Source organism: Strix uralensis, chromosome 4, assembly GCF_047716275.1.
Source record: "Strix uralensis isolate ZFMK-TIS-50842 chromosome 4, bStrUra1, whole genome shotgun sequence".
Taxonomy (NCBI): domain Eukaryota; kingdom Metazoa; phylum Chordata; class Aves; order Strigiformes; family Strigidae; genus Strix; species Strix uralensis.
The window spans coordinates 68,195,725-68,212,748 of record NC_133975.1 but is presented as its reverse complement, the minus strand read 5'-3'; the positions used below and the strand labels follow the sequence as shown (position 1 = coordinate 68,212,748).

Genomic DNA, 17,024 nt, shown 5'->3' with positions numbered 1-17,024 from the left:
CCTGTTTCCATTCACCCCCTTTCTTATACTCCATTTTATTTCCAGGCCTGTTGCACTGCACCCTCAGTTTCTATTAGTCTTTTGGACACTTCTGCAATGCAAACAAGAAAGCAAGATGTGACTGAGAAGCAGTATAAATGAGAAATTACCGATTGTTAGAAAGGATTAGAGAGTGCAGCAGTGACCCCCAAGATAGCATTACTTGTTTTGCTAAGCCAGATTTGGAGGGAAATAAAGAAGCATTTATCCAAATCACTTCATTATTCAGACGAGCTGTTAACCTCCATCCCTTATTAACTCTAGTTTGTTCTCTTCCATCGTGTAGGAGACTAAAGGAAAGGGAAAAGTGTAGCAGGATGGTGGGAGGCATCTTGCGACCATCAAATGTATGGGCTGCCATTAATCACCAAAACAAAGAGCTTTCTGATTGCCCTGCACTCCTGCTCCACATAGCAGCCTTTCATTTTTCCTAACCTTTGCCTAATTTGGACAGAGCGCAAAGACAGCAACTCGAATCTGTTTGGTACAGAAGCAGAAAAGAGCCCTGTGAAGCACCAGGCTCCAGGTATTATGCTGCCTAGTCACGACTGGAGGCAGTGGTGGGAGCTGAATCTTGAGGGCATTTTAGTATTTGCTTCTGTTACCATGGATGGGTTGCAGTGAGCTGGGCACAGTATCCACTGAAGTTGTTTCGTTCGAGTTCAAACATGGAGCTTTTAAGAGAGAAAGAAACTGATGGCCACAATGTTTAAGGATATGTGGGAAAACAGTTCAATTTGTCTTCATACATTTATTAGTTTACAGAAATTTGAAAATCTCTAAAGTAAGAAAAACATCGTGAATACAGGCATTTTACTTTCCTTTTTATGCCATATTCTACAGTATGTAATATCTCTGATGTGTTAGTTAAAAACTCATATAAATGACTGACAGCCCTGAAACATTGCTCCCCACTCCTTCCTTCCTTTGCTACAAAAGCACACCTACATCTACATCCACTCGGATAACGGCAGCAAAAGCATTTCATTTCCATATTGAATCTCCCCTGTGAATAAACAAATATGTTTCATTTCCCCATGTTGTCAATCAGGAATCTTTCATCTGGGACCCAGGTTAATAAAATACTTCATTATCTTAATAAGTTATTTCTTTGGGAACAGCACACAGTGCCTTCAACACCAGCCATTGTCTTAGTTAAAAATGTACTTGCATTTTGTGGTCAGTTCTGAAAAATGGATTTTAATACAGTATTTCTCAAGTGAATTGGGAAGTAGAAAAGAAAATCCAGTAGTGCTAACAACAGTCTGAATTTAATGAGGAAGCAGGATCTAGTTCAGTAGCCAGCAGTATGTGACCAAATTTGTACATAGCTGCCACTAACCATTGTGAATAAGGAGATGCTTGTAAGAGCTGTGTTTTAACAAATCCAGTTGCAAACTGGTTTTAGCATCAGGGTGAGGTTCCTTTGCATCCTGTCAATATTTTTTATCAGAAGACTAAAAAGACTTTTGAGCATTAGCTGTGTTGTACAACAGACACAGTACCACCCCTGCTTAAAGGAATGAGAAACACAAAAGACTAAGAAACTAGTATGAAAGTGTCATAAGGACAAAATAATTAGAGGTCAGTTGCAATGCTCAGGCTAAAAATGATGCAGAACCCAGAAGAAGGGGTGTCTATTGGCTCCCAGCCCTCTCTTTCAAGTCAAGGTTATTCCTTTTGGTAATCATTCAGTGCCACTGCTCTTGCCAGTAAATGTCAGCCCAGGAAACTATCTATGTTGTTGAAAAGTCAGAATGCATTTTTTTCTTCAGTCCAGATGAAGCTGTTCATATTATCAGGGCTGTAGCTTTTCTTGGGAAATTGCTTCAGTTCTAGCAGCAGCTCTGGAGTAGCATGAAACAATTTCTGGCTTGTGTCTGTCCCAGGATACCTGCAGAGACAACAGTGAAGGGTGTCATTATGTTGCTGACAAGGATGTTGGTGTTAAAGGTCTTAAACAGGAGGTGTCTGGGTGGCCGTTGCAGTCTGTGTAGAACTTTATGTTGCTTAAGTAGATTCAGTGGATTGCACACTCTTCACTTTTTCAGTTTTGTATAACAGTTTATCATTTAATATGCAACTGATGTGTCAGCAGTATCAATTACAGGTGTCTAGAAATGTGTAATTAAGCTTTAAACATAAATGCTCAACCGTATCACATTGCTCTAGGTGGATATCCAACTATGTTGATTTGTTGTGTGATATATGGGAGATGAAGGAAGAGATAATAATTTCCTTTTGATGCAAATGTACGTGTTTTACAATAATGTTATACAATAGACCGCATTAAGTAGAACAAATAGAATCACAAAGTTGAGATGAAACAAATAATCATCCAAGAAGATTTCGTAATTAATCAGCATTCACAATGAATCTCTACACTAAAAAAGGGGTTTCATGCATTAATTCAGGGACTCATTTTGATATTTTGATGACACTGAGAGAAAATTTATCTAAAAGAGTATTCAGTTAAAATTGATGGAATTGCTCTTTCTGTTTAAGTAGCTACATGTTGATTAAGGGGGCTAGAATCTGTTTTCTCTCTCCTGTAATAGGTGCTTTGAGCCTGAGACATATCATAGGGAGGATAATAAGAATATTATAAATACTGAAGAGAGTTTGTGGCCATTACCACTTGATTAGCATGCTCTCAATAATAATTTATCTCTAATTTTAAATTAGAGTCTCAAAGACTAATCTAAAGTTTCAAAAGAAACTTAATGGTCTATGATATACTTGAGCTCAATAAAATGATGGAACTATGACATTCTACAATGTCATGCTCAGAAATGGTATGTTTATGTAGTTGTTCAATGGTTAATAGAAAATCATATCTTTCACAAAGTTTGGATGCTGTGTGAAGGTATCTAAAACACTTGAGATGTCTCTGAAGCTCTGAATAATCCTGATTTTTTTTTCAATGTCATAATGTTCTTTAATTATAAAGCAATTATCTTTCTCAAATGATATAATATAAAACCATGATATAGTAGTTGTTAACCTATATTTTACATCTTGTCATTTTGTCCTCCGTCATCCTTGCTGTCAATTCAAGGTCACTTTACCGTATTTAGATTGATAGAGGCTCTAAGTACTGGATATATGAATAATACATAAGGACAATATTAATTCAGAAATAGTAATAAATGGTCAAAATGGGTTCTTAATTAAAGTGTAAGGTAAGAAAATAACTGTTTGGCTGCTACCTTAAGGACTGCTATCAAGTATGTCATTTTTATGAAAGATGACTTTGTGTGAAAGACAACCCTATAATGAATATCTTTCACATCCCTTAGGTGCATTCAGTGAATAAATTCTTCTTATATAAAGATGAACTAATTTTTCTAAACTATTACAGAATTATGAGTCTCAGCCTTGAGATTTTTAGCTGAAAAATATTTCACACATGTACATGGCAATTTTTTTTTTCCTGGACATTTGAAAATGCCTGTTAGCAATTAATATACCCTTCTAGGCAGAATGCTTCAGTGAGACATGTTGAAATTTACCCTATCTGTAAGAATGACTAGTCCAGGATATTAATACTATCTGAGATGGTATTCTCTCCAGCACAGGCATGAACACACAGGTTAAAATGAAGGCCACTTCTACACGCTTTCAAATCTCAGGAGTTACATGCTGTAGTACAGAGAACAACCTTTACAAACCAGTATTTGCCTTATTCCTGTTCAGACATGCTGTTCTTGCTCCAGCCTCATGCAGTCTTTGCAGCAAAGTCTTCAGACCACTTTTTGAATTACCCGAGGGGGAAATTTTTCTACATGCCAATTTATGGCTTTTAGACTCAGTTTATCTCATTTTCTTCTGTTTTTCCTTCTGTAAAAATGATTGAAGCAGGACTAAAAAAATCATCTCTTACTAATGAATTTGTTTTCCTTTGCAATTTGCTTGCCTTAACTTCAGAGAAATAGGCAGGGATCGTCTGTTTATGTGAGATTCTCTTCTTGCAGGTGTAGCTCTGGTGTACTCCTGAACTCACAACATTGCATCTATTTTCCTTGTAACGTGTTGATTAGGTGTAATATCCGATTGGATCTATTTTTGCTGAGAGCCCAGAATTTGGTGGCAATGTCTGAATTTGTGGTTCGCATGCAGAGTATTTAGTCAAATTGGTTTCTTTTCATGTCACTTACATGTAGACATGAAACCAAGAGCGCTGATTATGCAATCACACATTTTTCCCCCTTTTTTTAAATGAATAACATTCAGTGATAAAGTTGGAAACGTTGTGCTCTGTTTCCACAGCTGCAGGAAACTGGGAGCAAAGAAAACAATAGCTGCATATACACATATGCATTCCAGCTGCTGCCGACTCCCACGTTCTCCTTTATGCTTTTTGTCCTCCCAATTGAGCAGATAAATTGTCTCAATGACAGGAAAGGTTAGTAGCGGATATGCTGCCCATTTAATAATGTTTTGTAAAAAATCAGAATTAGTGTATGAAAATACTAATTACAACTTAATTTGTGGGGTGATTTAAAGTTGAAACTTCTGCTTGAGTTTCATTATGTGATTTTTATTTCACGGTACGCTAACACCTTGCAACCAGGGAGAGTAACCCTGAGGAAATGCAGATAAAGGTTTCTCTTTCTTTTCTCTCCCAGCTTGGCTCCACAGTCAGCTATTTTTCCTTTAAAGCCAGCAACTCTAGAGACAACAGTTTCTTTCCCACTGTTCACCCCACTTTGCCTCACTCCTGGGGTGCCAGTTGCATCAGCAGGAGTTGGGAAGATAAAAGAGAGTAGAGCTGGTGTGTATACTTGAGATGCAAAATTGTTGAGAATATAGAGCCACAAAGAACACCATTTTCTGGCTTCGTTTTCCAGCTTTTGAGCAGCAGGGTCCATCACTGTACTGGAGCTTCTGAATCACCATGACAAGTTCATTGGAAGTCCCTCTAGTTCTTGCTGTTGATGAATGTTTATTTTTTGTTAATGTAACTCTGGGTGGCATTTCGAGGTGCCGGATGATAAAAATACATTCACAGTATAAGTGATATAGTGGTGTAAGGACATTATTCAAATGACCAAATGTCAGGGATTGCATGAGATCATAATTTCCATATGATTTCGAGGTTGAGTTAATGCATCAAAATCCAAATGGCATTTGGTTAAACAAGGATACCTCAACTCCTGTAGGACCTTGGAAAAAGGTAATTAGAACAAAAATGGTAACATTATTAGTCCATGAATAAATCACTACCTTTTTTCTTTTCCTGTAGTTGATGGAAGAGCCTTAGCTGATTTAAAAACACAACAAACACCTACCACCACCCCCCAAAAACTTGAAAGTAGGGCAAGATTCAGAATCTTTCAAGTGAAATGTTTGCAGTAGCACTGCCAGAGTGATAAAACAGTAAATAATTTGAGTTAGACTTTTTCTGTAAACACTTGGTTTAGAAGTGGGTATTTTTCTGCTCTGATTTATAAGCATATAAAAATTCAAGGGATACAGCTGAAGATGGAAATGAATGTGTGTGTATGTCTGCGTGTGAAAACTTCAGTTTTGTTTTATGTGGGCTGACACAATGAAAGCCTGCAAAGGTTTGGAGTTCACATTTAGTCTTTAATGTTCCATTTGCTTCTCTGATCCATCTACATTCATAACCCGCCTTCCCCCCAGAAATCTTAAACTTACAAGCTAGAAGATAAAAATGGTTAAATGACAGATTCATAGAGATTTTTCCAGCATACATTTAACATTGACAGAAAAGTTGAGCAGAGAAAATGTTCCAAAGGGCCTGTTCAGATTGACTCAGGCTTCCCTGCCTGTATGCCTCTGTTTCTTTCCCAAGGAAAGCAGAAAAGTGGGAAACCTGAAGCAGTGACATGCACCCAGGCCTCATCTCAGCATGCATTCAGCAGTCGGTCAGTTAAATAGTTGGGAACCGGGACTATGGGGACCAGAGGCATCATGTGTACATAAGAAAATGGACAGTCTTTGCCTCCCTCAAATTTCTACAAAAAATTAAGCAGTGTTGGTCAGGCTGTGGCACAGTATTCTGCATGTCATTTGCTGCAGCAGGGCTCATGTGAACCCTCCAGCCATAACTCATATGCCAGGGAAGAGCTGCCTCCATACTCTGGTAATGAATCTTTGCTCCTCTTTTTTCTACAAGATTTTCTTCTGTAAGTCACGCACCCACTATCTCAGAGAAGTAACTCCCTAGCTATAGTACCATTTGAATGTATCAATAAAAGTATTTCGTATCAAATTCAAACCATTTGGACAGTATTGTAGATAGGGAGAATATCTTACCCACAGTCTTAAACAGTCTTTAAAAGTCTTAGAAAAATAGGCAGCATAAGCCAATACATCCTTTCTGCCCTGAATTTATATTGTTCAGCAAAAGGGTAGGTTTTGTGACAGATCGTGTTCTAATGTAGAAAGCGTTTCCTTCACTCTTTAGTGTTTTTCAGAATTTTAACAAGGACAAAATGCTCATGGCTGACTTGAGAGTTATTTCCATACCTATAGCATCACTCATGTTCATGGCACAAACTTTGATTGCTTACTTTGGTCCTGTTTCAGCCAACTACCTGGCTGAAATCACATTCTTATTTAAACTGTATGTTGAACTGAAGCCTTGGCTGTAACTTTACTTTGGAACCAAGTATCCGGAACTTAGGGCAGAAAAAAACACTTTCTCCTGCACTGCTGCATAGCTGCTATTTTTGAAAGACAAACTGTAACTTATACAGTATAGGCTCAAGGCTCCTTAAGATTGTTTCTGAGAAGACTATATTGCATCAAAACCAAAACTTTTATGCTAGCATTTAGAAAATGTAGCACATGCAATAGTACCCGTTTGCCATAGACCATCAATACTGAAGACTGATGGAGTTTAGCTAACCTGGTCTAGTTTAGAACAGATATTCAAACTTGCCACCGTAACAAATGCTGAAATACCTACTGTCTGCTTTTGCTCTCATGGAAGCATGGTAAGTGGAAACTGGCAAAGGCAAGACTTGTCATCTAAGTTAGGAAAAGGCTGGAAATAAAAAAAGACATGAAAATTTTTGCTTATCAGTAAATTTACTTAATATAAAATGAAAGAAGCACTGCGGCTACAGGCTATGGCTTTCATTGTCATCAATCTGAAGTGACTGTGAATTGATACTTGCTGACTGCTTTGCAGCAAGGCATCTCAGGCTGTGATAGGTTTATTTGCATCTCATTTAAGTCAGCTTAGCTCTGTCCTCTGCCCCAGTGTCTTCAGTGTCAACCTGCCCTTTTTCCAGCTTTAGTCCCTGATTTTAGTTTTAAAAACTTTAGCAGATTCAGTGTAAAACGTGTAGGTTTTATGGCAAATATTTCTGATGCAAAATCATTTTTGTGGGATCCTTTCATGTTGGTCCATGTCTGATCAGGAACTTTGCATTTCTCTGCCATGCTCTTCACCAGTCTGTTTGGAGGGCTGAAAGCAGAAGAGCTTCCGGAAAGCTTCTGCTTCCCTCACAAGCATCTTGGAGCTCAAAACAACTTTGAGGTAATAAGAGTAAACATATCTGTCCAAAGTAACAGCTTTTTCAAACAATTAGGGTTTGTGGACTCCACGCTAAAGCCTCAGTGCACTATAAAGAAGTCTTTATTATATCTATTTTCTCTTACTGGTCACTGAGTCCTACTTCTAATGATTTGCTGGCAGCAAGTGGCATGTTGGGGTTTTTTTGTCCCCACTAATTTGGACCTCTGAGGACTGGGAACCTCCAAACAAAAACCGTCACCTATTCCTATATTCTTTACTCATCTGAAATAGCTATATTTCTAGCTGTTGTGTTATACAACAGTTTCAGGTAAGGTGTCAAAGACCATGCTCTATAACCATGTTATAGACTGGTATCTACTTGCTGTATTTTACTCTTTTTAACAAGGAAATGCATCATCATCAATAATGATCCCTTTAATTAATGTGGCATGCATACCTTGGTGCTATTGCTATGTTTGCAACTCCTTCTGGCAACTTATTTTTTTTTATTTAAAATATTATTTTCTAAATCCTAGGCTAGAATTTATTATTTTAGAAATCGGAAACATTTTTTTGACATATCCTGAGCTATGCAAGCATAATAAAAATACATTCTCCACATGTACTAACTAGAACTGTGCTAGCAAAAGTTCCTGAAATTAGAAACTTCAAACTGTGCTTCTTTGTCAATCTTCAGTGAGCCTTAAAAGAATCTCAATTTGAAGACAATTAATGAAGTATTTTTAAATTATGAAAGCTTAAAATCAATAGTTTTGTACATGCACATTACAAAATTAGAAACATCCCAGCTTCTTTCTCAGTGCAGAACCCACCCTGAAGTTAAGGGGGAAAGTACTCAATAGAAAACTCCTTAGGGAAACTTTTTTTAAGGAAAACTGGTTTGGCCTACATATGTTTAAGACTGCATAAGCACCATGGGGATGTGAGGCATGCCAGGACAATCTCTTCTACTATACAGACCTTAACTCTTGCTCTCTGCTTCAGGGGAATAGTAGTGAAAATGTGCAAAGATTACTGTCATTGATCCACTTCTCTACTTTGGTTTGCTCTCCAGATGGGAACTGGGAAACTAATTTAGCTTTGCTAAGGACATCAGAAAGGGGAAATTAAGCCTCCAAATGTTAATGCATTCCTCAAGTTCAGGTCAAATTGACTGTAGTGTCCCCGTGGTGATTTACATCCACAAAGACTCTGATACTTGAAGGTACAGTTGACCTTTTACAACTTAATGGTCTCTGCACCTTGAGACTGAAGGTAGGAGTAACGTAAAAGCCACTGGCTTAGTTTTCTGTCTTTCTAGATTAAAATGGGAAGGGAAATCACATTGGAAAGCAGTATCATGAGCTCACACTCAGAATGGAGGATTTATTTGTTTATTTATTTATTTTAAGAAACCTCTGAAATATTTCTCTCAGCATCAAAGAAGCAAAGGACCTATCAAGATACTCCCACTGGGAGTCCGCTGCTTTAAAGTTTCCTCTACAAACAAGTAAACAAAACGGTGTAACAGTCAACTAGCATTAAACAGCTGCCTTAGCTGAAGCAGTTATAACAGTGTTTTTACTGTAAACATCTGAACAGCTTCCACACTAGTAAAATAGAAATAGGAGTAGAAAATGCGCAAAGAAGAGCCATCCTCATGTAGTGAGGGTAGATTAATTTTCAATGTGCATATTATTAGCTAAACATTTCACATAAATTTTACTTAGTTCCTTGTTCTGCAAATTTCAAATTTCAGGTATCTAATAGAGACAGCCATGATCTAGAAACTTGGAGGGGTAGGAAGAAAGAGAGCATAGAACATGTGTATAAAGTATTCACAAATCTTGAACCCTGAACTTCATGCAGAATATTATCAGTCTGTTACCTTTATGTAAATACTGTCCATAAAGGTCAAAGTCTAAAAAACTGTGAAATTAGATTCTGTGGCCTGACAGCATTTGCTTATATTTAACTGGTTACTAGTGCTGTAATTGTCATAATGAATTACAGACTGTTCATGATCATAACTTGCTTTCTGCATTTGGGATTAAATTCAACCAATTTATTCTAATGAATTAGCTAATCTTGTGGTAGAAAGTGATGAAATCTATAGAATGTATTTCACAGACATTTCATGGCAGTTAGTGAGCTTGTGAGTTTATCTTCTAGAGAACTCACCCAAAATCAGCATCTGCCTCTTATTTCTGTTATGTTTTGCCTTGTTCAGTTTTTCTCTTGCACAATCTAAATATAGTTTCAAAATAGTAATGTTGAGACACTTTTCCTATTGCTATTAATACCATTTACTTCCATATAATCACTGTCTTTTGCTCAGATTACTTTGTTTTCCCACGAATAGTTTACAAGTCCTTTGAAAACAAAATACTTTCACTGAAAAAGCAATATTGGCACATAATGGAACAATTAGGAAGGCATGTGGCACAGAAAAGTGAGCAAATATTGACCATTTTTATCATAGTGAAGAATATTCTGATTACTAGAGGTTGATATTTCTTTGAAACATTTCTACAGTTGAAATATTTTCACTCAAAATTGATTATTTTGCAGATCCCTTTTTAATGTGTACTATTTGTATGTGTGCATATATGTATATTCAGAAGCATAGCTATGCCATAAATAGCATGCACACACACACATATGGGAAACACACCAAGTCTCATGAAAAAAGAGAGCAGCCGAGAATTGAAGCAGGACTGCTATATGTGCATTGTAGCCAGCATATTGAATAACTTACTGAGGGGACTGCTGAAATAAGATGCATTGCTCTATGCCAGATATTTTCCTAAGAATATGTATGACTGAGGCTAATTCTTGATATTTTTTGGTGCAGTATTTGTCAGATTAAGAGTGTAGGAATTTTATGCTTGGATATATAATTGAAAACCCCTAGCTGGGGAATCTGCATGTTGTTTATGAATTCTTTATGAGAATTAACTTTGTATGAGTATCATACTTCCTGTGTAGGCTTTGTCAAGAGGCAAACTGGTTTGCAATGTGTCGCAAATTCTGTTGCCCATTCCCCCCAGGCTCAGCTTCTGTGTCGAGGAGAAGGATGGAAGGATCTCTATTACAACAACATGGCTTTAGAGAAAATTCTGACTTCCAGCAAAATTATCTTATCAGGGGAGAAACTGTCTGGCTGGGATTGGGGGCTGATCTCGAGATAGAGGAGGCTGTCAATGTTTAAGAAAGCAGAAGCTGTTTACTAAAATAACAGGGTGGGGGCAAGGATTTTCCAGTTGGATCAAATAAGGAGAATTTACCAAATGAGTTTAAAAAGGCAGAAGAAGGAGAAGGGGAAGGAAATGAAATGTCTTGTGAACATAATTCCCTGAGGACTCTCAAAGATGGAGTGAACTGAAATATGGGGCATTGCCATTAGTCAGCGTGGTTTCCTTCTTGTAGTTTACCTGTTTTAAAAGGAGAGTATTATACTTGAATCATGGGAGGGATGTGGGTATTTGTGGGTGCATGACATTTCTTTTAAAAAAACAAAGTGTAGATCCCAGAAACCCGTCATTTTGAGAGTATCCTTTGACTACTGCAGTATCTCCTGTGTCAGCACCAGCTTGTGAGTTTGGAGACAATTGGAAGGCAGGGCTCCAGATCCACAAACTGGTGACAGGAACAATGCTCTGAAAAAGTGCCAGAGAGACAAAGAAAAGCAGCAGTGCTGCAGTGTACCAAGTACAGGCTAGCTTAAAGCAGAGGAGTGCAACACCCAAAGCTTCTGCAATAAATTAGTTAGGGTAAAGCTTCTGGTTCTGTGGAAATAAGCTCAAGAATAAAATGGGAGTTACACAATTATTACAGATTGGCAGGCATTAAAGGCATCTATGGTGCCTTCTAACATCTTGGCTAGAAAGGCATCATATAAAAGCAGACTTTAAGTTATTTATGGACAGGCAGAGCCTAATGTTTTTAATTTTCTAGATAGCTCAGGAGGCCAGTCAGATTGGCAATACTAGCAGAATGTGTCAGGAAGTCCCAACTCCTACTACCACAAATTAATAAAGTGTTTTGGGGGAAGATCCACAGTATTGGTAGACCTAGCTGTTCTAGACATGATTGAGAATTTAATCTATTCTCACACTCAGGGAGAAGTCATCTTTGGTTTACAATGTGCTGTTACATTTTATTTTTTAGTGTCAAACTGATATAAACGGATTTGTCCTTGATTTTTGATACTTACTACTGCCCATGCTGAATTCATTTTCTAATCATATGGAGGCCATATGTATTCTTTACACATAGACTGTACTGCACTGCAGAATTTATTATCCTATCCTTTAAATATACTGCTGTTACGCGCTCAAAGTCCAGCATATTTACATGCTGTAGATATGTTTACCACTAGTACATTATGAGGCATTGTAAAAATTGTATTTATCCACATAATTTTCTATAATAATTGTTAAATGGGGACATGTGAAAGCTTTCTGTGGAGGAAAAAAAAAGGACCTCAAAATATCTGTGCTCCTGTATATATAGGTATTTTCACTAGCTCAGTTCATGGAAGGAAACATTTAATTGAACAGTTAGGCAAGGACAGAAAATGACTGCTGAACAAGAGATCCAGTGATGAAATTATCCCTTCATAACCGCATATGCATCCTTGAGTTTCGGCCAAGGTACTTGCTGTCTGCTTATACTTACACCTCTTACTCAGGAGATAAATGCCGGAGCATGGGACTGTAGGTGTTCAGGAGAGAACAGAGCCAGGCCCCATCATGTGCATGCTGACGACTGACTCAGGTGTTATAATATTAGTAATATTTCTGCTAAGTCATAGCCCATATGCATATCGCATGATGGATGACCAGAAATCAGACTGTCAGGCTTTCAGTATTGTGCATGCCATGAGAGCTGGTCCTCAGTCAGCGCTGTAGTTCATGATCAGAAAAGCAATGCAACCATTCTGCTTTCTAGGGTTTGGATTATACATAAGGAATACCATAAAGGTCTGTGAATTTGACTGCTAGCTTTAAAATAGTAGTGCCCAAATAATGGTTCACAGGCAGCACATTGCCTCTGACCTCCTTTGACATTGCTCACAGCTACAAGGAAATTAAAACATTAAAAATGAGGCCAGCAGGAAGCAAAGTGTGTGATGCTGCTGTGCATGTTTCTTGTTCAGTATTGTTGCCCACCGGCCAAAGGAGGTGGGGGAACCACTCTTAAACGCTTGTGAGGTGAAACAGATGCCGTTCTCCTGTTTCAGCAGATTTGATGGTATGATCCCGTTAGTTTTTGACATGTGCACTTCAAAATATTTCCAGAGAAAATTGCTACATGCATAGGAATATTTGCTGTCACAGTTATGCACATGGGTGTCCATGCGTAAGGGCCTGAGCATTTCTTTCCCCTCGTCCTGCCTGATGCCTGTCTCCTCCCTGCCTCCAGGTACCAGATACACACCGGCCTTCAGCACTCCATTATACGGCCAACCCAGCCCAACTGCTTACCTCTGGATAACGTCACGCTACCTCAGAAGCTGAAGGAGGTTGGTTATTCAACACACATGGTTGGCAAATGGCACTTGGGGTTTTATCGCAGAGAATGCATGCCCACACAGAGAGGATTTGACACTTTCTTCGGCTCACTCTTAGGCAGCGGTGACTATTACACTCACTTCAAATGTGACAGCCCTGGGATATGTGGCTATGACCTGTACGAGAATGACAACGCAGCTTGGGATCATGACAACGGCATCTACTCGACACAGATGTACACACAAAAAGTACAACAAATCTTAGCTTCTCATAACCCCAGGAAACCTATATTCTTATATATTGCTTACCAGGCTGTTCATTCGCCTCTTCAGGCACCAGGCAAGTATTTTGAACATTATCGATCAATAAATAACATCAACAGGCGAAGATATGCTGCAATGCTAGCTTGTTTGGATGAAGCCATAAACAATGTAACCCTTGCGTTAAAGAAGTATGGTTACTATGAGAATAGCATTATCATATATTCTTCAGATAACGGTGGGCAGCCAATGGCTGGAGGAAGTAACTGGCCTCTCCGAGGAAGCAAAGGGACCTATTGGGAAGGAGGTATCCGTGCTGTTGGGTTTGTCCATAGCCCCCTTCTAAAAAACAAAGGGTCTGTGTGTAAGGAGCTCGTTCACATCACAGATTGGTTCCCCACTTTGATCACGCTGGCAGAAGGCCAGATCGATGAAGATATCCAACTGGATGGCTATGATATATGGGAAACCATTAGCGAAGGCAGACGTTCTCCACGGGTAGACATCTTACACAACATTGACCCAATTTACACCAAAGCCAAAAATGGGTCCTGGGCAGCTGGCTATGGGATCTGGAACACTGCGATTCAATCAGCCATCAGAGTGAATCACTGGAAACTACTGACAGGAAATCCGGGATATAGTGACTGGGTGCCTCCACAGGCCTTCAGTAACGCGGGCCCCAACCGCTGGCACAATGAACGCGTTTCTTGGTCAGCTGGCAAAACAGTGTGGCTTTTCAACATAACTGCTGATCCATATGAACGAGTGGACCTCTCTGCAAGGTATCCAGATGTAGTGAAGCAGTTGTTGCAGAGGCTTTCACAGTTCAATAAGACTGCAGTTCCTGTTCGATACCCACCTAAGGACCCTCGGAGTAACCCGAAGCTGAATGGAGGAGTCTGGGGTCCATGGTTTAAGGAGGACGAAAAGAAAAAGAAATCAGATAAAAGTAAAGGTGCAAATAAGCAAAAGAAGAACAAGAACAAGAAAAAAGCAAATCGGAAAAAAGGGCAATCATTACATTGCCGTTCACTTCTTGCTGGTGGATAGACTCTAAGCACACTCTTTTGCCAAGTCTAAGTCAGCTTGGCTCAACTTTCTTGAACTTCTGACAGAATATACTAGAAATGTTAGCTCTGCACTATGGATGAAAGTTGTCATCTTTTAATTTTTTTCTCTGATTTCACCAGCACAAGATATCTCAACACTCTGCCTTGAGTGTACATAAGCATCCACGTGACAAACTTTCTCCTCTGCAGGATGAACGGTGCTCACCCATCACAGCTACATTCCAGATAACAACAGCGATAACACCTGATTTCAGTAAACTCATTTTTGATGGACAAATGGTAGTTCCTTGCTTAAGTTTGTTGGAATATTTGGAGAGTATGGAGATGTTAATGGCAGATGTTCTCAAACTGACAGATGATTCATAGAGAGAAAGGAAAAACAAAACTTGAGAACCTCTGTGGGTCAGAAAGTGTTAGTCACCAACCTGTGACAGTTTTTGATACATCACAGCAAAAATATGAAGCCATCAGAGTAACTTTTTAGAGGTGCTGGGCAGGGGGTCATGATAGGAGGAAAGCTGCTTTGAATTAGACTTTGTCTGTCTTACATAAATCAGAAATAGTTTTAAAATTTCCTAGATGTGCTAAGCTTCCCCCTTTTGTAGTAAAACCATAAGGTTGTTACGCAACACACAGCTAGCACAGGCCATGTATAATTTATTATAGGCATAGACAAAAACACATCACCAAAGTGAATGTAATATTTAAACACTTTAAGATAACTATGCAACAATATGTAAAAGACATAATTTATTTTACAGCACAATAGTTATTTCTCTGCCATTAAAACTTTAATTACTGGGTGATGCAAGCACCCTTTGGGTGCTAGGGTTGTTTGGGGTTTTTTTCCTTTGATTTTTAATTTTATTTCCACTCGTTCAGAGTTTTATTTAACAGATCCATATCCTCAGAGTACTGTAAAACAAGAAAATACTGTATACACTGCTAAGATGAGAAAGGAGAATGATTCAGGTGCATCATTTCATTATGTATTTGCCTCCAATTATTTTGAATGTAACAAAGTGATTATTTAATTCAGTAGTCACGTGAATATTGTTCAGTTTCTGTACAGAAGCTAGGCCATCTTTATGTTTGGGGGGAAAATTCTACTTTAAACCTTTTATTTATGTATCTATTAAAATAGTTTATTTTTATGGCATTCATAAAAGTAGTCTGCCTCTTTCTTGCATGAAAGATAGCAATTCTGTCCTTGTTTATTTTAAGCAAAGTCAATAAGCTTTTTATTACTATTATTTTTGGTACAGGGATGATTTTTTGACATTTCACTTCTTAAACAGAATTTCTTCTTCCACTGTGTATATAATTTGAGACATGGTTCAAACTTTGCCCTTTTCCAAGATGTCTGCGTGAATGATCAATGGATGTACTGACTGCATATTCTTGGTGATCTGTGATAACTGATAGAATACATATGCACATATTCAAGATTAATTAAGTAAAATTGATGATTCATTTGTTAAATAGCTCTAACATATTTGCATAAAGTTTAAAATAAGCATGCTTTTCAACTACATCTCACTTGACTCAGAAATCACATTTATATAAATGGATTACCGTTGAAAAATTAAACATTCATAAAATCAGTGCACACTAAAATCTGAATAATGTCCACTGCTCCAACATCCCCTGACCTTTTTTGAAAAGAAACTAACTGCAGACATTTACTGCCAAAACCTAGTAAATTACATATTTTCAGCTATAAAGCAGAACAAAGCTGTCATTTACAAAAACTTAAAAACAAGTTAGTCATATTTTAGAGTTACTTTTGTAATGAATACACTGGGGAGAAGATAGAAATGGACTTCTTGAATAGTTACCTATAAATAATAATTGTAAAAGGATGATGTGTATCTGCATATGTGTTTGTCTCTGTTATTTTTTGTGTTGTGTGGTCCTTAAGAGGACTAATTGATTTTCTTAGAAATCTGTCTAGCTTTACTTAAGATGCAGACTATTCAGTGAATAATCAGGACCTCAAATGTTCTCTAATTTCTCACTTGTTTTTTTTTTTTTTCAAATGTGCCATTGATGTCCTTAAAAGAAATTATAATAATGTCTTGAGATATTATGCTGCAAAATGTGTTGTATAAAATTCATGTCTTTGAGAAAATATGTGCTTTTTTTGTCTTTGAGAGAAAGCGAGACTTTTTAAGTTAGTCAGGATTAGCTATCAATATACAGGTATATGTACGAATTGGACAAATGTAGATATGATGCACCTTTTCTACTTTGGGAAAGAACCTACATTTCAGTAATAGACATTAGGAGAGAAGTAAAGGAAACAGGAACTGATTTTGAAACATTATACTGTCTAACTGTTTACAACTTAACACATAAATCATGATGTTTATGTTTGAAATACCCCTGTGTTGCACACTGAGTTCAGCATTAGAAAGAAATAGTAATGTTTGTGACTTTCCAAGGTCATTTTAAAAAGGCCAAAATTAGATGTGTAAGCTAAACTATACATAAAGAAGGACTAAGATATTTTAATTTATTTTGGCATAATAGAAACAAGGCACTGTAATGAAGTGTTATCCTCATAGAATCAATGATCGTTCTTTTCCATGAAAGTTTCATGGTTGCTTTGGCTTTTATTGGACTGAAGAAATCAGAGACCATT

The 17,024-nt window shown here is 37.8% G+C and overlaps 1 protein-coding gene across 1 annotated transcript in view; it reads left to right on the top strand.

Moving 5' to 3' along the window:
• Positions 1-15,548, top strand: part of ARSJ (arylsulfatase family member J) — a 45,586-nt gene extending 30,038 nt beyond the window's left edge. The window contains exon 2 of the mRNA XM_074865155.1: positions 12,959-15,548. Within this exon, the coding sequence (XP_074721256.1) occupies positions 12,959-14,360 (1,402 nt within the window). The 3' untranslated portion in view covers positions 14,361-15,548. The remainder of the gene's footprint in view (positions 1-12,958) is intronic.
• The last annotated feature ends 1,476 nt before the right edge of the window (positions 15,549-17,024 follow it).